The 20,857-nt window shown below is 34.0% G+C and overlaps 1 protein-coding gene across 7 annotated transcripts in view; it reads left to right on the top strand.

Annotated features, from left to right (window-relative positions):
- Window positions 1-19,300, top strand: part of PWWP2A (PWWP domain containing 2A) — a 35,525-nt gene extending 16,225 nt beyond the window's left edge. For 2 of the 7 annotated variants that reach the window (XM_007473961.3, XM_016427991.2), the window contains exon 2: window positions 1,098-3,791. In XM_007473961.3, coding sequence (XP_007474023.1) covers window positions 1,098-2,784 — 1,687 coding nt within the window. In that variant the 3' untranslated portion in view covers window positions 2,785-3,791. Of the gene's footprint in view, window positions 1-1,097; window positions 3,792-13,490; window positions 13,616-16,933 lie in introns of those variants that run through there. The other 5 variants (XM_016427990.2, XM_016427989.2, XM_007473962.3 and 2 more) reach the window with 5 other exon arrangements.
- Window positions 19,301-20,857: the final 1,557 nt, after the last annotated feature.

The following is a 20,857-nucleotide window of genomic DNA, read 5'->3' as shown; positions in this document are numbered from 1 at the left end:
CTTTCTAGCAATATAATCATGGGAGAATCCTTTAACCCTGTGGAACCTAGGTTTTCTTCCTCATCTTTACAATAGGGATAATCTTGAAATATTTAGATCATAAGGTTGTTGTAAAGCTAAAATAAGATAATATATATAAAGTACTTTGTAAAATTTTAGGTCCTACATAAAATTAGCTATTTATTGTATTAACTATTTTTTCTAGTAAGTGAAACACGTAGACTTTTCCCTCCATGGAGAGATTTTGGTTGTCATAGTATTTGTTGTGATTCCATGTTTCCAGTGTTTTTAGTGGAGGAGATGCATTAAGTGATAGGGGATGGAAGCTGGTGTATTTGAAGTCCAAGGATTTCAAAATTGGAAACATTCTATGTAAAATTACTTTCCACTGGTATTTGAAGTATTAATAAAAATAAAAAATTGTTCCTCACTTTTGCTTAATTCAGGAGGCGTTAGCACCTTTTTACTATGAATTCATATTTAGAGGTTTGGGCTGTATCCTTGCTTTGAGTTAGTTTTCTGATTTTATTTTTATACAAACGTAGTCGGATGGTTAAATATTTCATATAGTATTTTTTGCTCAAGGGACTTAATTTAGGAAACTTGCAAGCTGGGGATGAATTCTCTGTTGAGAGCAGTCAAAGGTGTAATCTTGGAAATGTTACAATGAAATAAGGCTGTTAGATGATATTTTTTAAATTTATAGGTAGTACTTAAGAGAGCTATATTACCAGCTCATTCAGTGAATGTAATTTTCCATTGTAATACAAAATTTGAAAGTTAAGCATCATTGTTGTGGAAGAGAAACCATGTATAAAATCAATCATTTTTAAAGGTCTACTTGAAGAGGTTTTAATTTTAGAGTAACCTAGGAAGTCTGATTATTTTTTAGCCAACTGTGTTTGGAGTGAGCAGGTTTTTTTCCTCTAGTAAATAAGAAAGAAATTTTTTATTATGAATGTATTTTTAAAACATTTTGTTATGGTTCTTTATATAATTTCCAGGATTGGCCATCTTAAGTTAAAATGTAGATTTTGAGAAGTTTGAAATAACTCCTTAAGCATTAATTTAATTATTTCTTTTTTTCCTCCCAAAAGGTTTGGGCCCCATGGAATCCCTGTGACAATTTTCCCCAAAAGAGAATACAAAGATAAACCTGAAGCCATGCAGCTCCAAAGTAGATCATTCCAAGAAGGGACAGAAATCAAGTGTGACATGAATGGTGCTGGTCCTGATGACCATTCTCCCATTCAGCCACCAGAACCTAGCCTTGCTAAAAGCCTATGGACTTCTAAACCACCTCCTCTCTTTCATGAAGGAGCACCTTATCCTCCCCCTTTGTTTATCAGGGACACATATAACCAATCAATACCTCAGCCTCCTCCTCGGAAAATTAAACGCCCCAAAAGGAAAATGTACAGGGAGGAACCCACTTCTATAATGAATGCTATCAAACTACGACCCAGACAAGTCCTGTGTGACAAATGTAAAAACAGTGTTGTTGCAGAAAAGAAGGAAATTAAAAAAGGTGGCAATGCAAGTGACTCGTCCAAATATGATGATAACAAAAAACGAAGAAATGAAAGTGTAACTACTGTGAATAAAAAACTTAAAACTGACCATAAAATGGATGGAAAAAACCAAAATGAAAGTCAGAAAAGAAATGCTGTGGTCAAAGTTTCAAATATTGCTCATAGCAGAGGCAGAGTAGTTAAAGTGTCTGCTCAGGCAAATACTTCAAAAGCTCAGTTAAGTACTAAAAAAGTGCTCCAGAGTAAGAACATGGATCATGCAAAAGCTCGGGAAGTGTTGAAAATGGCCAAAGAAAAGGCACAAAAGAAACAGAGTGAAACTTCCACTTCCAAAAATGCACATTCTAAGGTTCATTTCACTCGGCGGTTTCAGAATACCAGCTCAGGTTCCCTTCCACCCCGGTTGCGTTTGAAGCCACAAAGATATAGAAATGAAGAAAACGACTCTTCTCTGAAGGCTGGACTTGAGAAAATGCGGAGTGGCAAGATGGCACCCAAACCCCAGTCTCGCTGCACCTCTACCCGCTCAGCAGGTGAGGCCCCTTCAGAAAATCAGAGTCCCTCAAAAGGGCCTGAAGAGGCCAGCAGTGAGGTTCAGGACACAAGTGAAGTACATGTGCCTGATGAGCAGGAGGAACAGCAGACATTGGGCAAAAAGGGCAGCAAAAGCAATATCACTGTTTACATGACCCTAAATCAAAAGAAATCTGACTCTTCCAGTGCATCAGTGTGTAGCATTGATAGCACAGATGATTTGAAATCTTCCAATTCAGAGTGTAGTTCTACTGAAAGTTTTGATTTTCCTCCAGGCAGTATGCATGCACCTTCCACCTCTTCCACTTCATCCTCTTCAAAGGAAGAGAAAAAGCTCAGTAATTCCTTGAAAATGAAAGTCTTTTCCAAAAACGTCTCTAAATGTATCACACCAGATGGCAGGACCATATGTGTAGGGGACATTGTCTGGGCCAAGATTTATGGCTTCCCATGGTGGCCAGCCCGTATTCTTACTATAACTGTAAGCCGAAAAGATAACGGCCTGTTAGTCCGACAGGAGGCCCGTATTTCATGGTTTGGGTCTCCAACAACATCTTTCCTTGCACTATCGCAACTGTCCCCCTTTTTAGAAAACTTCCAGTCACGCTTTAATAAGAAGAGAAAGGGCTTGTATCGCAAGGCTATCACAGAGGCAGCTAAGGCTGCAAAGCAGCTGACTCCCGAAGTGCGTGCCCTGTTGACACAATTTGAAACGTGAACATGGACAGTAAGGTAGGCAAGAAAAGTTTAGAGGCTCCACAAATTTTATTAGGCTAGTTAGAAATAACTTACACAAAGTAGACTTGGCCAAATTGAAAAGAGAAAAAGAAGTTGCACTCAGTTGGCTACTTTTTTTTAAATACTAAAACTGATCTCTTGATAACTTTCTTGACAGGCAAACTAAACCAATTCAACAGGCAATCAAATTTTTTCTTAATGTGAGGTTAGCAATATTTTCAAATAAAAATCTTGCATTTTAAAATTCCTCAACCTTACCCCAAGGCATAGGAGCCATAACAGCCTCAATTGAAAGGCATTTATTTGCAGGGAATATGTATCAGTTTCTTCCAAATATGTAGCCTATTATTATGTGACACAGGTTACTGAAATGGGGGATGGTAGTACTAGCTGTGAGTGGGGGTGGTCCAGTAGGAATGTTTGGGATTTTATTGACCACTTGTTTTTATTTTATTTTTTTATTTTATTTTTTATAAATTAATGAACACATAAGCCTTTCTATGCACACAAGGGCATAAGTTTGACACTTCAGTTTTTGACAAGCTGAAATAGGGGGTGGATGCTCACCGTTTAGAGGCAGGCTGCAAAATTGCTCAAGAGTTTGGGATCAAGGGCTGTCAATGCTGCATAGTTGTAAATCATAGCTTCCTGTTTTTCTTCCATTGAAAAAAATCTTCCAAGCTTCTGACTTGGGAGTTTAGATAAAGAGGTTTGTTTTGAAAGAAAAAAATGTAAATAATTGATTGCTAAATTGGTCAGATTTTCTCCTGACTGACTGTTCCTAAATTTTTAGGATACGTCCTAGTAAATTACACTTTGTGAATTATTTGTCATGTGTAATTGTTGCATTTTGGATGTACCTAATTTCATAATTTTGAAAACTATTTCCGTTTAAGGTATCTGTTTGCAGGTCAGAAAGTGAGAAAATGTAATTGTGTAATGCTCTGATATGTACAAAAAATGTAAATAAAATTGACTAAATCTGAATTATTTGTGTGTGTTTCTCAAAAAGCTTTGAAAATAAATTTCAGGATATCAGAAAATGATTATTTTTCATATAGTGCTTAGAGATAGTAACAGATCAAAAATTTAATTTCTCATTTGCTCTGCCACAATATTTTTTAATAGGCTCATGATATAACATTCAGTACATTCAGTACATAGTCCTTAAAATTGGATCTTGTATAGTACAAAGAAGGGTCCACTATACTTCTATGTTTATAAGGTATGAATTTTAATTCTAATTGGATAGTCTTAATTTTTTAACACTTGCTAAGTTTTCACAAGGAGGTATTTAAATTTAGTCTCCTGGTCTGTTTGGTCATTTATCCAATATAATTTGGGGCTTTTTTTTTTCAGCTCCTCTTTTGTTATTCTCTGCTCATGCCCATTTGATTTTGTTTTCTCCTGTTTTCAGGTTTTCCCTGGTAGGGAAATTTCACTTGCCTATGTATCAGAGCAAGTTATGTATCAAGTTTTCCCAAGCTGCTTCATGCAAAGGCAGTAGTTTTAAGTGAATAGTTTTTTAGCTGTTTTTTTGTTTTTTTTAAATAGGCACATTATATAATTTTGAGTAACGGAGGATTTGACACTTTAAAAATAGACTCTTTAGTGCTATAGTATGATAGAATTAGATACTTTAATAACTTTTGTGGACTTACAAATAACCCAGTTTGAAACTTCTGTTTTCTTACTATCATTACATATTTAATGTGCTGCCTACTGGTAGTTATTCATCTGGATATGATCAGATACCAGTTTCCTTAAGCTTACAGTGTTTATGCACAAACAAAGCCATATTTTTCTGCTGGATAATTTAAGTAACTTCCAGGAGAACTCAAATCAATGCTTTTTGATTGTAGTAAACACACAAGTTGAAAAATTTTGATTGTGAGATGTTGTTTCACTTCTATAACATGTATTCTTTCCTGCAAACAGAAACAACTACAATATTTCAGGAATTATTACTTGCGCTGCATTTATAAATCTTTGTCATAACTGGTGCAGTGGAAAGAGTTTTGGATCTCAGGAGTTGGAACCTGGGTTCAAATCCCAGCTCTGCTACTTTACCTTCCGTGTGACCTTGAGAGTCACTCAAAACCTTTTTGGGCCCCAGTTCTCTGTAAAATGAGGGGATTGGTCTAAGATGCCCTTACAATCCTTCCCACTTCTAAATCTAGGATCCTATAATTAAAGCAAGTTGATAATTTAGAAACCTAAAAACTCACAGTCCTATTGATTGCTCTGTGATCAATAGAAAAATTTATTAATGACAACTTTTCAACACAAGATTTTAAAGAGTTCTGGTTTGAAATGGACTGTTTGAACCTAAGTGTCTTGATGAGGGTGAAAGTGGTCACTTAACTGTCAATTGAAAAAACCAATAGTGTCCCAGATACATCATGTATATTAGTGATTACCCAGTGTCTATCACCTCAGCAAAGGTGTTTTGACAGACATTTAATGTGAAACAAATTTTGTTTAAAAACTTGGAGGATTGAAATAGAAGTGTCAGTGATGACCATACAAATGATTTTATATAGTGTGCCAATACATTGGGGCAAGGGAGGAAAAAACTTGTCATAATGAATTAACATTCTGGTTTTATGTAGTGTCTTGTCTGAGGTAAGCAAAGAGTCATAGCCACATATTTTCAGTTTTAATTGATGTTTGATGATTGCCTCTGATATAAAGGCAATAAGGATTATTTCCTTTAGGATATTTTCATCTAAAGTTTAATGTTAAAATGAGATTGAAATGGCTTGTTACAGTAAATATGTCAAGTTTGTACTTTTGTAGCATTTTCTCTTTAAGTGTTTTATCTTGTTTTCTGCTTCTACAGCCAGAATTTCCTTTGCCACAAAGAGATTAGGTATTATGGATTAGGTAATCCAAGCGAATGTATCTTTAAAGCTCTCTTTGGAATGTTATAGAAAAAAAATTAATTTTATTTCCTCTGCCTCTATAAATTCAGTTACTTGAATATTTTCTCCCCGCTGATTAGAAAGTGGAAAAGTTGCTTTACAGGCAAGATGTTGAGAGTGAAAGACAGGGACAAACAAATATAAAAAGAATTACAGAGAACAGCTAAAAGCTAAGAATGAAACAGGTCAAGACAGGAAAGGGAATCTCTTGATTCTGAAAATGTTGCTTTCCAAATTGACTTAAGAATGAAAGGATAATACCTCTCAGTGTAGTTTGAAGGCAAGGAATGAACTGATTTGGGGTTCAACAATTGCTGATAACTATAAATCATCTATTAGTGATCATTTCACAGATTATGACCCAAGAGGCAGACGTCCAAAGTGACAGTTAAATCTAATAGTCCCAAATCTGTATACCTACCAGTATATTAACTGAACCTCCAGACCATTAGTCTTGACCATATTCGCTCTTGGGGACAGGGAGTTAATGTGTGTTTCTTAAAAATACCTATTCTGAGAACAATACCTGGTGCAGTAAGTGCTTAATAAATGCTTGTTGACTGAAGTTACTTTCACATAACAATCATTTGATGATTAGTTTTATTAAAACAATGCTGTAGAATGAGAATACAATGTAAAAGGCACATGCTTTCTTCAGTAGTTTTCATACCCTAGGAACACTAAATAGTGATCACGCTGAACTTTATGGTTTATCTTTATTCTCTTGACAATTATATACTACCAGGCTAATTTCACCCAATAGGTTATAAGAAGTAATATACTTTCAGTTTGAACTAGCTATTAAACGCAAAATGTTGCTTCTAGAGTATCTTGAAATTTGGGTTCAAGGAAATATCAGACCAAATAAAAACAAAGTATAGTGGCAATATACATAGAACTGATGTCAAAGTGTTACATTTTGGATGCTGCTATTTTTCTTTTAATGATCAAAGACTAATAGGAAATAAAACAGTCATTTTAGGAGACTAACATTTTTCAATCATCATTAGGCTCATTAGAATTGTGATTTCTTAGTGTTTATGCTAATATTAATGCATTTTTGATTGGCATAAGACCTTTGAATAACTAGAATAATTTTAAATGAGGTTATCTGACCTGGAGTGAACTATTAGTTTGAATTGATCAACTAGTACTTAATAAGTACTATGCGCCATAAATTATTAAGCTGAATTATAGTATGCATGCATGAGTTGCTATGCTAACCTTTGGATGGGATTTTATTTTACAAGATTGTTGGTACCAAAGGAAAGTTATGATACATATATATTCTTTTTACTTTGCTTATTTCAATGTATTTCTGGTTTTGGGCACTCTTGCTTCTAATGCTGATTCCAATTCCCATCAGATGTTCTCATAATTTATCTCAAATGGGATGAGTTTTCCAAAGGAGGGAATTAACAAACAGGTTATCAGTGTAATTGACAGTACTACGTTTTTTTTTAACCCTCTTATCTTCTGTTTTAGAATCAATACTCAGTATTGGTATGGTAAGGACTAGGCAAGGGTCACTAAGCTAGGAAGTGTTGGAGGGCATATTTAAGCCCAGTATCTCCTGTCACTAGAACTGGTCTACTGAGCCACCTAACAGTCCCAACTGTATTTCTTAATTGAACTGATTATAAACATTCTCAACTGAAGCATACACTTTGAGGGGTTTGATAAAAGTAGACCCATAGCAATTAGTCAACTGAATTATATATCATATCAAATTGATTTCTGGATACTTTAGTCCTTATTTTTCTACTTAATTCATTTTCCATTTTACTCTTTAGCATCTTGCCAGTGACTGGGTAGAATTAAGTGTTAAAGTGACTATCTCTGACAAAGGATTTGTAGGACAACTTAAAATTCCTGTCAAAATACAAGTTTTTATGTAGGTGTGTTTAACTTCCTAGGCTACATGGTCATTTTGAAAAATTGACTGTAAAGTTCAAAAGAATAACCAAATTATTCATGTTCTAAAATTTCCTTTATTTTCTTTTTTATTTCCCATGTGCACAAATGCCCAATTTATAAATCAAGATAAGGTTTTTCTCTTCCCTGCTTTTCTTCCCCAAGGCCTTATATTATTAATAAAAACTACTCCCTTCAGAGTTTTAAAAATCTAGAATTTATTTAACTAGAAATTCATAGTAAAGCTCATTTTTTACTATACCTGGCGTGTACATTTTATATATATGTGTGTATATATATGTATGCATGTATGTACAGGTATTTTTCTTAGCCTTTTTTTTTTTAAACCCATACCTTCCATCTTGGAATCAATACTGTGTATTGGTTCCAAGGCAGAAGAGTGGTAAGGGCTAGGCAGTAGGGGTTAAGTGACTTGCCCAGGGTCACAGCTGGGAAGTGTTCAAGGTTAAATTTAAATCTAGGACCTCCCATCTCTAGGCCTGGCTATTAATCCACTGAGCTACTCAGCTGCCCCCTTCTTAACCTTTTAAAGAGAGACTAAGTAGTTGCAAATCAAGTCTTGATTTTTGGTATCTAGGTTGAAAATTGGAAAAAACAAAATCGGTAGTTACTGAATTTAAAATAATTTTCTGAGAGCTTCTTTATTCCACTGTTAAGAATGGAAGATTCCATCAAGGTTTAAAAATGTGAAGGACGCTCATGCTGATGAAAATAACAAACTTCCGTGACATCTAGGGAAAAGAAGAATTTGTTAGGTAGCACTTTTGTATGATATTTGTAGTTTTCCCTTTATATTTAATTTTGTAATATAGCCTGTCAAAATGGCAGTGGAAACAAATAAGCAAACTTTGAAAAAGAAAAGTGGTTTTAAAGGTGACAAAAGACTTATCCTCTAACCCCTTTTTTAAAAAGATTCTAAGAAAATGGGAAAGAACACCCAACTCTGGTAAAGGAGTTTGCCCATTAGCTAAGAAGAGTAAGTCTTACACATTTTTTAATTCTTTAGAGATCTCAGCTGCAAATCTAAGGAAAAGACTGTTTAGCAGACTTAACCTTGGTTGTGCTGGTTTTCAAACTTGCATAGAAATGAGCAAATCACAGGTTTTTCAAGCGTCCCTTCCCTCTTGGAATCTGAAACAGTTCATATTTTAGCAAAATCTTTGTAGTTGTCTATAAAGCAAATTGTAAACTATTTAACTTGCTGACCTTTAAGGCAAATATTCAATTTAAAAATCTTTGTAAAATCTGAAAGAAATGTTGTTTTTCCTAAGTGAAATATAATAGAATTTCTTCATCTAGGTGAAAAAAATTTGTTTTGAGGGGTCAGAAAAGTACTTAAAAATGAAGTCTTTATAAATGAACCTGTTAAGTATAAAAGTTGGAGTGGATTGACTTATGTCTCGTAGAATCTATAACTGATGAGCAGTCACGAACATCCTTTCATTTTAAAGACATTGTAAGCTGTCTGCATTAGCCAAGGATTAATTTCATACTTATTTATGAATTAAGGTAAATAAAGTTGTGGAGTAGCATAGGATACTTGGCATCCTTAGGCAACCTAATTTGGAGCACTGATTTTGTTAATTGCAAATGTGACCTTAGGTAAGTCATTTAAAGTTATAGGGCCTTGGATTCCTTATATTAGTAGTAATAAGATTGGATTAGATGACCCATCATAAAACTATAATCCTGTCAGACTTGTCCCTTGGAATTTTATTTTAGACCAATCCACATTTATGTTTAAGAATCCTTCTCAAATAAGATAAAATTTCTAGCTTATCTATTGTATATAAAAATACTATAATAATTTCTCCATCATATACTTGGATATTGTATGGTAATGTTCATACTATTATTAGTATAATGAGGAAAGTATTATATCCCTAAGTTTCCATATTATTCTTTAACTGCAAAATTCCATTTGTTTTTACATTAAAAAAAAACTGTTCTTATGGAATATGAGATCACATATCTGGAGTAAAGTTTTGAATATATGATGGAAGAGGCCCTGGAATTTAGGGAAGGCAGTGAGGTGAAACTTGACTTAAAAAAATGGACATTGCAAAGGTCTTTCCACCTCATTCATTCAAAAAATATTTGTTCAACATAAGCTATACTCAAGGCTTGGTGAGTGTACTAGATGTATATGACAGCCTTTGTCGAAAAGTAGTTCATAATCTACTCATTAATGTTTTTCCCCACACTATATAAAACATTTATTTATGTCTATGAACTTGGGTTAGAGAATGGGTTGTATATTTTCACAAAGGGAAGACCATACCTATCTGCTTTTGAGGAGTGGATACACATTATATTTGTATTTAGGGTGTGGGTTGTCCAATCTTATTTTACAGATGAGGAAACAACACCAAGGAGGTGTTCAGTAATTTACTAAATTTACTAATTTTCACTGACTCCTCCTTGCTACCTGGGATATTCCCTATCATCTCTCTTCCTAGTTTTTAGATCTCAACTAAAATCCCGTGTCTCCAGTTAGACTGAGCTCCTTGAGAGTTTGTTTGTTTTTTAATATTCCCAGAGTTTATTATAGTGCTTCACAAATAGTACATAATTAGTAAATGTTTACTGACTGATCATGACCATAAGTGATAAAAACCTTGGGTAAACCCATGTTATCCAACTCAAAATCCATTATGTTTCTCTTCATTGCCACCTCATGTTTTCCTTATATGGTTTTTAAAGGGTTCATATGCATAGATAGACTTAGTTCAAATGAGGAAATATAAGTCCAGAGAAATTGAATGACCTGTCTGTCCTAGGTCATAGAGATAGTTGTAGTTGGGATGCCAATTCCAAATCTAGCACTTGCCACTGTACCACAATTTTTTTCCTAGTGAATTTAGTTGTTTAAAGATTATTTTAGAATCTTGAAGTATTTTATTAAACATCTACTTTGTGGAAACCTGAAGAGAGAAAAGATTAGGGAAGTTTGCCAGAGCTAATGATAGAATTCTACAAATAACAAAGATGGCCATAAGGATAGCTGCAAAGACTACTGGGGAATATGTGATTTGGGTGGGTGGGAACAAGGGTATTTAATTCTATTGGATTTACATGGATTTACAGCTTATGACCTCTAGGTAAATTTTTTCATTTCACATCGGCTCTTTAAGTACCACACTGCTTCTTTAGTCCATTGTAAAATTGGAGAGAATGTGGGATGATGATGGAGCTCTTCTGCATAGGATACTATCAAATGTAATAATAGTTGCTTGATGGATGAATCAGTTCATTTCAGAATAGGATGCATTTCAGCAGAAAATACAGCATTTCATTATTTTAAGCTATGTTACTGATTCAAAGACAATTGAAAAGCAATAGGTAATTCTCGGGAATTCTTTGTAAATCTTGCAAACTTCACTCTTTAATTTTGGTGGTACATTGGTCAAGATTTGATGGGAAATTCCTCTTCCCCTTTCCTAAGATGCTTCCACACCACAAGAACTTTAACTTTTTGGATTTAGAAGGAAGAGCTGGCAAATAGGGAAGAAAAGGACATTTTCCTTTTTTTCCCCCCATGGAAAGTGGTGATTGTTAGCAAAGAGCCAGTTTTGAAACAGTGTTAATGGTAGCATTTCTGATCAAATAAATACTTGATTCTCTTTAAAGAACTTAATTTCAAATTAGAACCTAGGGCAGTGTGCCATAGCTTTGCATGTGCCTGAGTGTATTAGAACACAATTCAGTGTTGTTTAAAACCATATAATTGGTTATATTGGTTAAAATATAATTGGTTACTACAGGATAGAAAAATTCTTCACCCTTGTGTAATGGGTTGTATTTTGAAGTGTTTCCTTTGCTTACTGAGAAAACTTATGGCAGTTTTGCATCTAGTTATTACAAGATGAATTGCTGTGTGTATTCTCAGTATTTTTATTTCTGGACTTACTTCAAAGATCTTGGCCTTCTCTATTTCCTTCCCCTTTCTAGCACTCTTGGAAGTAGATCTGATTTTCATTCTTTGGTCTCAACTGCTCCTTTTTCTCTTGCTTCCTCCTAGCAATAGCTGCCATTGTTTTTGTTTGTTTTTACTTTGTAGGCTGTAGAAAGTAGCTTCTTTGAAATCAGCATTTTTCTCTAGAAGAATTCTTATTCTTCTCTCCCAACTTTTATAAAGAAAGGTGGTCATTTCATACTATTACCATGTTGCCTGGTCATAACCAAACCAAAGGGTCTTTTTCTCTCCTGGCCTATATAGGAGGCTACCTCCAGGGCAAAGACTTATGACCTCATATTGTAGTGAGGAGAAACCTGTCCCAAACACTATTAAAATAAATCTCAATTTCTTCCATTCATTGGGTCCATTTTCCTCTTTTACTCAGAGAATGTCAGCTATAAAAGCGTTTATATATAAATTAGGAATAAACTGATTTTAGAAATGAGAAAAATTACTGAATAGAAGTGATTTGAGGCCAAGAGATTATCCTTGTTTTATATTGTTTGGCTTTCCTTTGTATTTATGGCAGGGCCAGCATGATTCTCCTCTTGACCAGATATATTTAATATTCTACCTGCACTGTATGTCTATATAGCCAGGGACCACATGTAGATTTTACTTATTATACTGCCAACGTGTAGAAACTGCTTTTTTAGTCAGTAAAATTATAAAGCCAGTGGATGGCAATTGAGTTAAAACAATTCAATGATACAGAATTTTTAAAGTGTTCAATGTTCAACATTATACTAAGCTCTAATCATTAGTGTGAGGGGTACCTGTAAAAACAAATATTGTAATAGCTAGAGTTCTTAAACTCTTTTCTGCCCTTGTGATTATTATTGGTTTAGGGAAAATAAAGTGTCTAATCAAAATTTCCTGTATAAAACTGGTTTATTTTTCACTTTGAAAAGATTGCCTTCTCCCTAAATCTGTAATAATTTTATTCCTAGCTAATTCTGTTTCTAGTTAAGGTTTTTTGAAATATTTTCTTTTGAGGTTCTTTGTCAGGAGTATCTTGTGGGGGAAGTAGAACCTTTTTCTCTCCAGAATTTCTTTTGTTCAGTACTTGAAAAAATAATTGTCACATTAGCTATGGGCAGTAGTTATTTTCCAAAATAGGTTTTAAGAGGCAAATGAGTAATTTGAAGGAGGAAATGAGTTCCTAAGGAATGAAAATTTTGTTCTTTGCATAGAATGTTTTTAAAAAATAAAGCATGAAATGTCAATACTTATTAAATAACTTACTTTTATTTCATTTAGTAGAGGTTTGTTATTTTATTCAGAAAAACTCAAGTAAACTCAGTAATAACTGTTACTTCATATGATAAGAATGTTAAGCATGAAAAAATATGCTTATGTGGTTACTGGAATTAAGAGGAAAGGGCCTTAAGTAGTCAGGGCATTTTTGTACAACAGAAGCTCTAAGCATATTCATGGATATTTAAGACTTTCTGTCCTATGTTGATATTCTGTAATTCTTAGGTTAAAACAAATCTCAAGTCAAAAGTGAACTTAAAATATGACAGTCATCTGTTTCCCTGTATTTGTAAGTTCACTTTGTAATCAACTTAGCAGGCCAGTTGTCTTGCTATGGAAACAGATTGGTCCATGTTATTTTATAGTTTAGCTGCAAATGTATACATAGGTCCTTCACAGTCTTTTGTTTTCTGTTAGTGTTCTATGTAGCATCATTTTTTTTATTTGTACATACATACATTCTGTGAAGCCGAAGAGTTAATTTCAGCATAAATTCATAATGACAACAGAAATCTGGTCACTTAAAAAAAACTTATTAATTTTTTTATAAAATGAGTTTAAAAAAAAAGAATAACTGCTCTATTTTTGTTAACTTGATTTTTTCTACCATAGGTCTCAACAAATGGCAGCATATTACATCAGACAGTGACGAGTCCTGCTGCTCCCTTACAGTGTCTGACAGACCACTGTGGATTCAGATTGGGAGCATTGAAGTTAACAGTGAAACGGGCAGGTCTGTCTGTTTTAAGCCCTGCCCCAAAGTGAAGGGGGGCATCATGTCATCACTTAATCATTACCAAAATAGTCTAGGTTAGACTTGATGAATTCATGAGTTATTTTTCTTGTTTTCACTGACATTGGTACCTGTGTACCTCATGAAGATTTTAGATTATAATTAAAATTTAGTTGATACTACCTGCCCTGCTCAGAGAACAAGGTGATAGTTTTTATGTGTTTGTGTTTGAAAATCTGGACTTTTTTTAGTTTGGTATTCAGGGCCTTCCGTTGAATAATTATAACAAGTAATGATGGGAGTCCTGGTCAAGTGGTAGTTTCAGAATATTTTCAACTCTCAATTGCTGTTTTCTTTTTTCTTTTAATTTTGTATTCATTACATCATTACAGGTTTTGTTTTTGGGGGTATTTTTTGTTTGTTTTGGGTTAGATTGCTTCCTATACAAGTTCTTGGTGAATTTATCTTTGAAGGTCTACTTAAAAAGAATTAGAAACTGAGAGAGCAGCAAAGGGTAATGTCAAAATGCTTTTGTAATCTAGTTTCTTAAATTTTATTTTATATGAGACACCTCATAGGGCCTGAACAAGTTTGATGAAAAAGAATAGTTTTTATTCTGTTAGACTTTCTACTTTGGACTTTCCTCTGGTAGGAAAGGGGATTTGGATTTAATCATTGCCTTTGATTTGGATATGTTTTATATACTTGATTACTTTCTGGGATTTTTGAGAATCTATATTAGAGTGTCATCATATTGGAAGTGTAGATGCATATTATTTCTATTTGTAGGCAGAGGATTGAACTGTAACATTCTGCTTCAAGTTTAACTGAAAGTTTAGAATTTTCAACATTTGTACCTGTATAAGGTTAGCTGGCTCCCCTTTAAATTATTTGTTGTGATCCAGAATAGACAAGTTTGTTTAGTTGCCTAAGCATAGTATTAACTGTGTGAATCTTTTGCACTTTTGCTGTATTCCTTCAACTGAATTTGAAACTTAATGGTTCATAATAGAGGAAGAAGTCAGAGACAGATTCACAAGAGAAGAACATGGGAATTCGCAACTCAATGCAGTATTTAAGGAAGATAGGAGAGCTGTTAAGAATGGGGAACTGGAAATCACTAACTTTGTGGATGTGATTTCAAGCAAGACATTTAATTTTGTGCTCTTTTCTCTTGTTAAAAAGAAGTAATGGTTTGCAAAGCCTATGAGGTATTTGAATCTAAGGTCTATGTGAATAAAAGTCAATTAGTATTATAATTATAAAAAAGAAGCATCTAATTTCATAAAATTGTGACTTATACGAGTGTCAAAGGACAAAAACCTTTTGAACTGTCCAATTAATTTATTTTTTCAGAAGCAGTGACTTATAATAGACCTTCCATCAACTTAGCTTCCAGAAATAATATTCTTACCAGATTAGTTATTCTTTTGGCTGGACGTGTGGTGGTTAACCTTGAACCTGAATATCCTCATGGTATTTTTGGCAGGAACGTATCTCTTGTTGGTTGGGCAAAAATCTCATACAAGGTGCTATAATATATTTATCTCACATTAGCCTTACTTTTTTACAGGCCTTGAGCCAGCAGGCGGGTGAAGCACAAGGCCCCTGTTGCACGTTAGCAGTAACACCAAGCAATCTGGCAAATAGCAGAAATGATAAATCAGTTTTGAAATTTTTGAAATATAATATTGTGGGAGGGGGGTTGTTTTTTAAATTCTGCGCATGATATTTAGTTTATTCTTGAGCAATAGTAAATGTAACTTAATTTTATTAGAAAATGTGCCTCACAAAAATTTCTTTCTCATGGTCCATCAGTTTTGGAGTTCAGCTTTGTGTGGATCATCGTATCTTGGAAGGGGTAAATGATATAGCAATGATTTCCTTAAATACCTGATTTCTTGTGTTACTGTCTTGACTTAAATCTTCATTGTTCTAGATTATGTAAAGAAAACCATTCAATGACCATATTGGATTTTGGGGAATATTATAAATACTCGTGCTGTATTTTTTCCCCCATGGGAATGGAATGGAATAGAAATAACTTTGAGGCATCCATGAGGAAGCCACTTCTGATAGGGATGGTTCATATCAGAGTCAAATTTATCTTTTACATAATGTGTAATGTGCTTATGCTCTGTGCTGTTGTATTTGTTATAGGCAAAGGATCCCTATTTCAGAGGATATCTTTGCTTGGACAAAGTGCTTATAAATGAATGAAGAAGCAAATAAAGTGGCTAAAGAAAATTAGCTTGCTTTCTACATATCCCCGTGTACTCTCAGGCTTGGCATTAGAGGATAAGTTATTAGATGATGTGCTCCTGTCTATGTTTCTGTTGTTGGAAGAGATTGATAAACAACCAGCCAACCTTTTTCACTTCACACACACAAAGACCCTTCAGTTTACAGCTGATTTTACAGAGGCTTTTGCCACTCACTTGTGATTCTGCTTCTTGAGATTTATGGTTAGGCTTTGTTTAAAATAAAAAACTCACTGGATATCACAATCCAACAAAAGTGTACTAAGTACCAATTGTTGCTGCAAGGTAGGATTGGTGTGTTGCTTTTGCTTCCCAGAAGTACCAAGTAGTTCAGTACCTATACTGTATTTAACAGCTTTTATATCTTTGTGTGTGTGTGTGTGTGTGTGTGTGTGTGTGTGTGTGTATACACATGTACACAAATATATCTTTGAAAGATAAATATTGGTAAAATATATGTATATAAGTATGCATACATATATTATATGAAATAGATGCCTAAGATTTTAGAAGGTCCTGTTTGCAGTCCTTGATACACAAGAATAGAATGAATTCCCTTTTAAATAACATTTTAGTTAATATTAGAACAAACATTTTATAAAATCAAGTTTTTAATGATGGCTTATAATCAGTAGTGGCTTTTAATAGGTAAAGAATTCATTACTTTAAATTCAGTAAAATAGAATATTAGGTGTTCTGACGTTGACATTAAAAGACTATTGACGTAACAAATCTTTTACTTGTTTGGTTATATTCACATCAGGAAAATGAAACTTCAAGATACCACTTGAATAATTTGTCCTTTCTTTGTTGATACCTTTTGTTCTCCTTTATCTGTTGTATTTTGAGTTTACTTTAAAACTAAAGTATTGAAGTTTAACTTAATACACTTAATTTCTTATTGATTTTTTTTAAAAATCAGGTGACATCAATGTGTAGTGCTCCAACAAAATCTGTTGGCGTATATATAGAACTAAATCTCAAGTGACATAAGACTTTATTTTAATACAAGTTTATAATTCTGCTTAACTTAACTCTTTTTCCTTTTTCCTGTATTTCAGCACAAAGACATTAGCGGCTGGCTGGTTTCATGGAACTCACTGTATGGCCACAAGAAAACAACAGCTCTTCAAGACTGAAGGAAATTAAGAGACTGATTTTTTCCCCCCTTTTTCAAATCTTCAAGGAGTAAATGTTAAGAGCTGCGACTGAGATAGATCCATTATACCTGTAATGGGTACTTGTAAATTGTAAATTGTTCCTACTATATTAAATTGAAGAAAAGTATTAGGGGAATATTTGATAAAACTTTTTTGCAATAAATAATGCATGAGAACAGGAGGAAAATGATATGAAGTACACATGCAAAGACTCACTTGAATTTTAAATCTGAAGAATAACTGACAAGACTTCTTTGATTGTAAAATTCTTATCAGTCCATTTAGACGCAAATCCCTAAAGATCAAGACGTGGGATGCTGGCAGGAACTGTTAAGACTTTTGTTTTTCATTCTCTACCTTCTTAGATTTTGTTAGATTTTGTGTTTTCTCCAATCCTTATGTTAGTCAATGCAGATATGAGCAAATGGTGCTTCTAAAAACTATACTTGAAGCCGTAAGTCGGTTTAGCCAAGACCAAGGTTTCCTACTAGAGAGATAATGAACAACTTTACATCTCCTGGGAATTTTTCCCCCCCTAAAGCAGGGATGTAGCATTCTAAATAGAAAGGGTTGCTTATTAAGAAATATTAAAATTTATTTATTTGCCACCAGTATTTAACATTTTGTGCACCTTTTAATAATTAAATACCTTTTTTCTCCAAATTATAAATAGGAGTAAGGAGGTGGCTTTTTCTCACTGGTGAGAATTAGTATTTGGGAATAAAAATGTGTACAGAATTAACTTCTATTTCTGTGGAGGGATTTGATGATTTTCTTTACTTGATGGTGGTTTCACCTCACTTGGAAAATAAGGTTACTTTTTCTAGGTTTTGGAGAAGACATCTAGAAAGAATTTGGGGGAAGAAATCTATCCTGTCTAAATGCAAGAAAAAATTCCTACTACCATCTGTAGGAGTTGAGCCTGTGGGAAGTCTGCAAGAATGGACCCATAGGGATGGCTTCAAACCTTTCATGCATGGAGCATGAATCCCCTAATGATAGTGACCATAGTTGTTTGGCTTTTTTTTTTCCTTTGGTAAGTATGTAGATAGAAAACCATTTCTTCTCCCTACCCCCTTTTTCTTGAATAAGAAAAGCATAATACACTATGACAATAACCAGATGGACCTATTAGAAGTACTAAATTTCTAAAGCAATTTTATATTTACTGGTGCCATACTTTATAATAAATGTGAAATTTTTTAGTGGTAATATCAAATTATTTTTAAAACCAGAAAGAGAATCTGTAGCACCTACTTATATATACACACTAAATACACATGCACATATATGTTTAAAACCCACCTCATTTAAAACAACATATCAGATAATTGAGCATTTAGCTCAAATTACTTAATTTTTCACAATCCTGTATGAATTTGGAAATTGGTTCTTTTGGTCCTTTAATAATGCTCAATGCTCAGGATGAATATTTAAGGTTCTGGGTAAGTTCTGGAGCATTTATTTTTGCATCTCAAGATATATCTGCTTTTTGCTTCTGGAAAGCTTAGAGATCAAAAAACTAATAAAATTAATTTTTTGAATTTTGCCCTAGTCCTGGCCTCCTGGATATTTTCTGATATTACAAATGTATCCATTTTGATACAATGGAAGGTAAGCTCAAGACCTGGAAGAGCAGGAATATTACGTATTACAAATGAAGTGCCCTGGCTAAATAGTGACCATTTTAGGAAAACAATCCTGCAGTGAGTGCACTTCTGTACCTGCTTTCCTCCAGTTGGTCTCTTTCTCTCACCAGCATTAATTAATAGCACCTACTATTGGAGGCTTAGTCTGACACTTGCAGTTCTTTACACAGGCAGAACTCTGAAAGACTCATTGTATGGGGACTGCAAATCATGGTATTTTAAGGGAGAATAAGGATTCTTTATTTGGGGATGGGGTGGGGGAAAATGAACAAATAGTAAAATAAAAGAAACTGACAAATTAGTTACTAAAGTTACTGAAGCTGTTTTACTGCAAACCTGATTTTCATTTTTTTCTTTAAAAATGAAATTCAGTGATATTTAAAATGTAGATGTACTGTATTGTTGGTTTTAATTTTCTTTGCTTTAGTTGCTTAATATTTAAGCTTTGCTTCATGCTAACTTTTATCTGTATTTTAAATGGTCACATACATATTTCATTTTAGACTTGAATGGAAAAAATGCATCACCTCTCAAGTTTGCTCAGAGTTTAATGTTAAAAGAATGTCATGTAACATTTATTCCAATAAAGTCTTGGATTTTTTATATTTAGAAATTTAAATTTTTTAAATGGTTTTCTTTTGAAGTTTCCTTCACTGGGGTATCCAGCTTGGGTACTGTGGGTCTGTCTCTGGGCTCTGCATCCGTCTAGCACCTCTGTATGGCTATTTACTATGGACCTTGATCATGTGATGTAATTTTCCCTAATCTTTTCCCCCACCACCACTCAGATGTATTTCTTTTCCCTTTCCATTTTTAAGATCATCAAGACATAACAGAACTATTCCCAGTCTTGTCTAATTGGACTCCCTCTATTAACTTTTATGAGTATAGGGTTCAGAGGAGACACAGGCATTATCTTCCCCTATTTGAATGTAAGCAGTTTATTTTTTCACCCTTTGTTATTGTTTATTCATATTTTTTGTTTTTCTTCACATTTATTTTTTTACTTAAGATTTTTCCTGTAGCTCTGATCTTTTTATCAGGAATTCTTGGAAGCCATTTATTTCATTAAAAGCCTGGTTTTTTTCCATGTGGTAGTATACTTGTTTTTGCTGGATAAGTCATTCTTGGCTGCCTGTATCTCTTGCTTTCTGGAATATTGTATTCCAATTTTTTGCTGTTTTATTAGTGGTGGCTGCTAAATCATGTGATCATGACTGTTGCTTCTTGGTACTTGAATTCTCTCTGGCTGAATGTAGTATTTTTTCTTTGACCTGGATGCTCTGGATTTTGTTGGTGCTCTTGGGAGTTTTCATTTGGGATTCCTTTTGGAAAGTGACTGGTGAATTTCTATTTCTACTTTATTCTGGTTCTAAGAGACCTGGGTCATTGTCTTTCAAGAGTTCTTAAAGTATTCTAGGTTCTTTTTTTTTTTTTTGGTCATGATGTTCAGATATTCTGGTAATTTTTTTTCATAATTGTTTTCTAGATTGTTAGTTTCTACGATGAGATACTTTAAATTTAATTTTTTTTTCAGCCTTTTGACATTTTTTTTTAAACCCATACCTTCCGTCTTGGAGTCAATACTGTGTATTGGCTCCAAGGCAGAAGAATGGTAAGGGCTAGGCAATGGGGGTCAAGTGACTTGCCCAGGGTCACACAGCTAGGAAGTGTTTGAGGCCAGATTTGAACCTAGGACCTCCTGTCTCTAGGCCTGGCTCTCAATCCACTGAGATACTCAGCTGCCCCCCTTGACTTTGTTTTAACATCTTTTGCTTCATGAAGTAATTGGTTTCTGTTTAGTCCAGTTCAGTTTTTAGGGTGTTGGTTCTTCTGGTTGCTTCAGCAAGGTTTTGTGTTTTTTTTTTTGTTCCAAACTGTTCATTTCCCTTTCCTATTCTTTCTGCCATAGCTATCATTTCCTTTCCAATTATTTATTTGTTTATTTATTTTTAAACCCTTACCTTCCAAGGCAGAAGAGTGGTAAGGCAATAGGGGTCAAGTGACTTGCCCAGGATCACACAGCTGAGAAGTGTTTGAGGCCAGATTTGAACCTAGGACCTCCTGTATTTGGGCTTGGTTCTCAATCCACTGAGCTACCCAGCTGCCCCCTCTAATTATTTTCTTAATGCACTCACATTTCACTTATAAAAACTTTTTTTTTTAACTTTCATTA

The sequence above is a fragment of the Monodelphis domestica genome, chromosome 1 (genome assembly GCF_027887165.1).
Source record: "Monodelphis domestica isolate mMonDom1 chromosome 1, mMonDom1.pri, whole genome shotgun sequence".
Lineage (NCBI taxonomy): Eukaryota > Metazoa > Chordata > Mammalia > Didelphimorphia > Didelphidae > Monodelphis > Monodelphis domestica.
This window is presented reverse-complemented; position numbering and strand designations above follow the sequence as displayed.